Source organism: Brassica rapa, chromosome A08 (assembly GCF_000309985.2).
Source record: "Brassica rapa cultivar Chiifu-401-42 chromosome A08, CAAS_Brap_v3.01, whole genome shotgun sequence".
NCBI lineage: Eukaryota > Viridiplantae > Streptophyta > Magnoliopsida > Brassicales > Brassicaceae > Brassica > Brassica rapa.
The window spans coordinates 9,940,236-9,946,235 of record NC_024802.2 but is presented as its reverse complement, the minus strand read 5'-3'; the positions used below and the strand labels follow the sequence as shown (position 1 = coordinate 9,946,235).

General features: G+C 33.8%; 1 protein-coding gene across 1 annotated transcript; it reads left to right on the top strand.

The window, feature by feature from the left end:
• On the top strand, window positions 1–2,779 carry LOC103833565 (protein SRC2-like). The gene has a single exon (XM_033277840.1). The coding sequence runs from the start codon at window positions 1,250–1,252 to the stop codon at window positions 2,138–2,140; it is 891 nt and encodes a 296-aa protein (XP_033133731.1). The 5' UTR covers window positions 1–1,249; the 3' UTR covers window positions 2,141–2,779.
• Window positions 2,780–6,000: the final 3,221 nt, after the last annotated feature.

Here is a 6,000-nt window from a genome sequence, read left to right as displayed (position 1 = left end):
CAGACAGCTTATATTTCAGTCGTCTCAGAAAACAGATTTCAAAGTTAATTGCAAAAATAACCTCTGCATTGACCAGACGACTTTCAAGTAAGTCGTCTACAGCCAGACGACTTACCCTGTAAGTCGTCTGGATGAACAGATCTGAAAAAACTCGATTTCATACATTAAATTGGTGAGATAACTTCCTTAGCACACATAAGGCTTCTCCAAGAACACAAAATCTCAAACGAAAGTGACCCACACAGAATCGTTAGTTTCTATGACTCTATGAACCATAAAAAATATAGAATCAAAATCTTAGATTTTTTTAACTTAATGTGGAGAGAAAGTGAGAGAGATGTTGTGTTTAGTTCAGAAGAATGGAGAAAAAGAAGGGTAAACTGATTTTGGAACCGATTTTGGGAGCATTAAGAGCTTCAAATTGGTTGTTCATGGTGGTTAGGGTATTGATGACAATTGAAATCTTTTAATTATTTGAAGATGATGAGGGTGAGATAGTAAAAAAATCATTTTCGAAAAAAAAAAATTAATGGTATTTTCGTGAATTATATGAACTTGTGGGATGAATAAGGCAAAACTAATTTTTTTTTAAAAAGATTAGTTTTGTGTTTGACTTTGAGTTGTATGTTAGTTTTGCAAAAAAACCCAAATAAGAAACCAATGTCATGTAAATTTTCTGAGAAATTTCTAGCTGAAAATAAAAAAGGATATGTTTTTCACTTAGATGGAAAACAATTCGTCTAAATCTGAGACAAATCTTTTTTTTTTGTTTTTTCTTAGTCACTAAAACTTAGCTTACTCTGCTAATTTATTTATTTTTGTCAGTCGTGGCTTTAAGACCCCTAAACTTAACCAATTTCATTATTGAATTCACTAGCAGTATCCAATCCTCTCTATTTGTTATTTTTCCTAAGTAATATTTTCCAAGAAACTAATAAATCTAGATCTTTCCTAATGACCATGCTTTTAGATATTCCCAATAGATGTAATAATCAAAACTGTTGATATTCAGAAATAAAATGTCCTCTTTTTAGTTTTAAATGCATTTGATATCTTAATTCCCCTTCTAATTGATTTTTTTCCTTTGTTTCCATTAATATTTTATCATTAACTTATTAAATATAATATAATTCTCCACATTTAGTTCATTATTCCATTTTCTTAATTCCAAAAAGTTAAGATTCCCTGTCATTTATTATTTAATAAGCTAATGTTTATTGTAAACATCACGTTCCAGTGACACTCATATATGGCGAATCTAAGTCTAGACCTTAACATAATCTCTGCACGTAACCTTGTAAATGTTAATCTCATCACAAGGATGGACGTGTACGGCGTCATTACCATACAAGGCGACGCCACCCAAAATGAAAAAAAGGTGAAAACTGCCGTTGATCGCTCCGGCGGTTCTAACCCGACGTGGAATCACGCCGTCGAGTTTTCCGTCGACGAGAGATTAGCTCGTGACAGTCGTTTGACTCTCGCCATGAGATTGACCTGTCGCCGTGTCCTAGGCAACAAAAATATAGGAGGAGTTAACGTCTCGTTGCTTGAGCTTTTAAAATCATGCACTCCCTCAATTAAAGGTGACGTTAACGGCCAGGAGATGACGTTTGTGACGTATCAGGTAAAGTCACCGTCAGGGAAACGGAAAGGCTATTTGACTTTCGCGTACCGGTTTAATAAGACACCGATTAAACCGGAAATCCCAGCGGTCCTTAACCGGAGTTCTGTTGGTACGGAGGGTTTTTCGCCAACGTCTTATCCTCCGCCGTCTGCACCGTCAGAAATCGAGCACTTGCCTTCAGTTCCACCAGAACGATCAACTGAGTGTCGTCAGGTCGATTCCGACCATCGGAAACATCTCCTCGTTGCTGGCTCGAGTTTCGATCCTCTTCCAGTATCCTACGGCGGCGCTGGTTCATCACCGTATGATAAATTCGGTTACGCTTACCACCATAGGTCACCACCACAGTCTTCTAACGCATACTTTGCGCCGCCAGAAACGAGGCACCAAGGGTACGGACCGTACGGTTCTGCCACGCCGTCACCACCCAAGGGGATAGGGCTTGGGATTTTAGGTGGATTGATAATGGGAGATATTATTGTGTCTGACGTGGTAAGTTGTTTTGATCTGTGATTTTGTTGTTTATGTATTTTTTGTAATCGAGGTATGGCTTATTTGTGCAATCTAAAATAATTTATTGATTCCAATCAATGCAATTCATAAAAATAGTTAGTTACATGAAACAATATTATAACAAAATTAATATTAAGGATTTTATCTGGCAGAAATCTAATTTTCCAATTCTCGTTTTAGTACTAATTTAGTTTGAATAGCTAAAATATAAGAGCTTGGATATTTATAATATTTACTTGTAAGCCTCTGTTCAATCCGGATTTTGGTCTACTCCAGATTTTGGTCTCATTTCGGTTCATATTCTTTTTTGGTTTTTAGTATTTCGGTTTATTAAAATTAGCTACTATATTGGAATTATAACTAATTTAATTTGGTTCAATTTATATACTATTTATTTTCGGTTTATTTGGTTTTATACAAAATTTAGTTTATATGATCAGAAATTAGATATAATCAAACATAAATATATATTTCTTACTCTAATTTTTAAATATAATATTTTCTGTTTTACTTAACTATTAAAATAAAAGTAAGAAAAACAATAAGATCATAATATTATTATATAACTATATTTTAACATAAATATTTCCCTTAAAATTAAAAAAATATGTTTTATTTAATTTGATGAAAATGAGAAAACAAAACAACCTTTATAACTTAAAAAATAAAAATTATTAAAATAAATGTGTTAATTATGAATACCATATTTATGAAAAATTTATGTATATATTATTAATATTATTTGATGACAAAAAACATTATTATAAATTTTTACATAAGTATACTTATATATTTTAATTAATCGGGTTCTTCGATTTATTCGGTTGGGTGGGTTGATATACCCAACCAGGCAACCATATAAATATACTGTAGTCTTTTAACAATAAAATTCATGGGATTTTTGCAAAATTGACCTACAACTTAAAGTCAAACACAAAACTAACCTCCCTTTTTTTTGAAAATTGGTTTTGCCCTATTCACCCCACAAGTTCATATAATTTACGAAAATGCCATCAATTTTTTTTTTCTTTTTTTTTTCGAAAATGACATTTTTACTCTCTCACCCTCATCATCTTCAAGTAATTACAAGATTGCCATTGTCATCAATACCACAACCACCATGAACAACCAATTTGAAGCTCTTAATGCTCCCAAAATCGATTTACCCTTCTTCTTTTTCCATTCTTGTGAACTAAACACAACATATCTCTCAATTTCTCTCCACAATGAGCTAAAAAAACCCAAGATTTTGATTCTAATTTTTTTATGGTTCATAGAGTCATAGAAGCTAACAATTATGGGTGGGTGACTTTCGTTTGTGATTCTGTGTGCTTGGAGAAGCCTTATGTATGCTAAGGAACTTATCTTACCAATTTAAGGTATGACATCGAGTTTTTTTCCAGATCTGTTCGTCAGACGACTTACTTGGGAAGTCGTCTGGCTGTAGACGACTTACCTTTCAGTCGTCTGGCTGTAGACGACTTACCTGGAAGTCGTCTGGTCAACGCAGAGGTTATTTTTACAATTGACTTTGAAATCTGTAACCTGAGACGACTGAAAGTTAAGTCGTCTACTATTGTTTGGATTCAAAAAAAATTCCAAAGAACCTAGACGACTTACATTTCAGTCGTCATAGGTTAGTTTTGCATTTGACTGGATAATTTCAGAAGTTTGACTTCCCCAGACGACTTACATTTCAGTTGTCTGGCGAAAATTAAAATAATAATATTTTTTTAAAAGTAGACGACTTAAAGTTAAGTCGTCATAGGTTAGTTTTGCAATTGAAAAAAAAAACTTCAAGATTTAATTATACACAGACGACTTATAATTCAGTCGTCCACCAGACGACTTAATTGTAAGTCGTCCAGGACTTTTTTCCGAGATTCTGGTCAAACCTCGTAAATCCTAGACGACTTACATTTCAGTCGTCTCGTGGACGACTGAATTATAAGTCGTCTGTATATAATTAAATCTTGAAGTTTTTTTTTTCAATTGCAAAACTAACCTACGACGACTTAACTTTAAGTCGTCTACTTTTAAAAAAATATTATTATTTTAATTTTCACTAGACGACTGAAATGTAAGTCGTCCAAAAAGTCAAACTTCTGAAATAATCCAGTCAAATGCAAAACTAACCTCTGACGACTGAAATGTAAGTCGTCTAGCTTTTTTGGAGTTTTTTTTTAACCAAACAATAGTAGACGACTTAACTTTCAGTCGTCCGAAATAACAGATTTCAAAGTCAATTGCAAAAATAACCTCTGCGTTGACCAGACGACATATAGTTTAGTCGTCTAGACAACTTAGATTGAAGTCGTCCGCGTCTTCTCCACTAGTTTTTAAGTCTTCTACGTTAGTTTTTGAATAACTTGTATTTTTAAGAATGATAAGTAACTTCAAGATATGTAAAACTCATATTTACAAAATATGTTCTCTCCCTTAGTTTTACTAAATTTGACTAAGTTTTTCAATGCAAACTTATAAAAAATATGATATGCTTTGACTAGTTACTATTGTTTGTTTCCATCTCTTACCAACATTCTTGTTTATTATGATGAGAAAAAGGCCATTGGAGTTTATTATTGCATATGAGAGATCCAAAGATAAGAAAAAGGCTACTGAAGTCTATTATTTCATTGATTTGTAAATGTGTAAACACATTGTTAGCACATTTAATACATCTTGGAAAATATTATTACTGATTTTACAAAAAATTCACAACTAAAAGAGTATACATGCAATTCACAACTTGAGTAGATGAGTAGACAAGACCAGACAACTTGAGTAGATGAGTAGACAAGACCAGACAACTTTTAAGAAGTCCAGATGACTTCTAAGAAGTCCAGACGACTTCCAGGAAGTTCAGACGACTTTTAGGAAGTCCAGACGACTTCCAGACGACTTTACAGGAAGTCCAGACGACTTTACAGGAAGTCCAGACGACTTTACAGGAAGTCCAGACGACTTCCAGACGACTTTACAGGAAGTCCAGACGACTTTACAGGAAGTCCAGACGACTTCCAGACGACTTCCAGATGACTTTACAGGAAGTCCAGACGACTTTTAGGAAGTCCAGACGACTTCCAGACGACTTCCAGACGACTAACAAGTAAGTCGTCCCAAAAGTCTTCCAGATCTGAAAAACCTGCATATTAAATCCAGATCTGAAAAACCTGCATATTCAAAAACGTTCAAATGGCTTAAAAACAGAAAAAATGAATGGAAGATTAGATAAATCTACCTTTATAGAACACACAAAAATACATATCTAAAAATAATAGATCTACCTTTAAATTAGTGGAAGATGAGTACCATCTAATTAAAAACCTGCAAAAAAAAATAGATTAGTAACAAAGACATGAGACAAAATTGAAAAATTCATATAAAGTTTGGTGTTTTCAAGTCAAAGAGATTAAAGTGGGTTTGGAGAGTTTTAGTTTGGGAAAAAAGTAAGAACTTTATACAACAAGAAGTTACCAAATGAAGAAAAATCAGACATAAGAACTTACCAAAACGCTCAGAAAAATCCAGACGACTTCCTAGAAGTCCAGACGACTTCCTGGAAGTCTAGACGACTTCCTGGAAGTCCAGACGACTTCCTGGAAGTCCAGACGACTTCCTGGAAGTCCAGACGACTTCCAAGAAGTCCAGACGACTTCCAGACGACTTCCAGACGACTTCCAGACGACTAACACGTAAGTCGTCCCAGAAGTCTTCCAGATCTGAAAAACCTGCACATCAAATCCAGATCTGAAAAACCTGCATATCCAAAAACGTTCAAATGACTTAAAAATAGAAAAAATGAGTGGAAGATTAGATAAATCTACATTTATAGAACACACAAAAATACATATCTAAAA

Excerpts from the sequence above, each read along its gene's own strand:
- LOC103833565 (XM_033277840.1), top strand. The coding sequence starts at position 1,250 with ATGGCGAATCTAAGTCTAGACCTTAACATAATCTCTGCACGTAACCTT.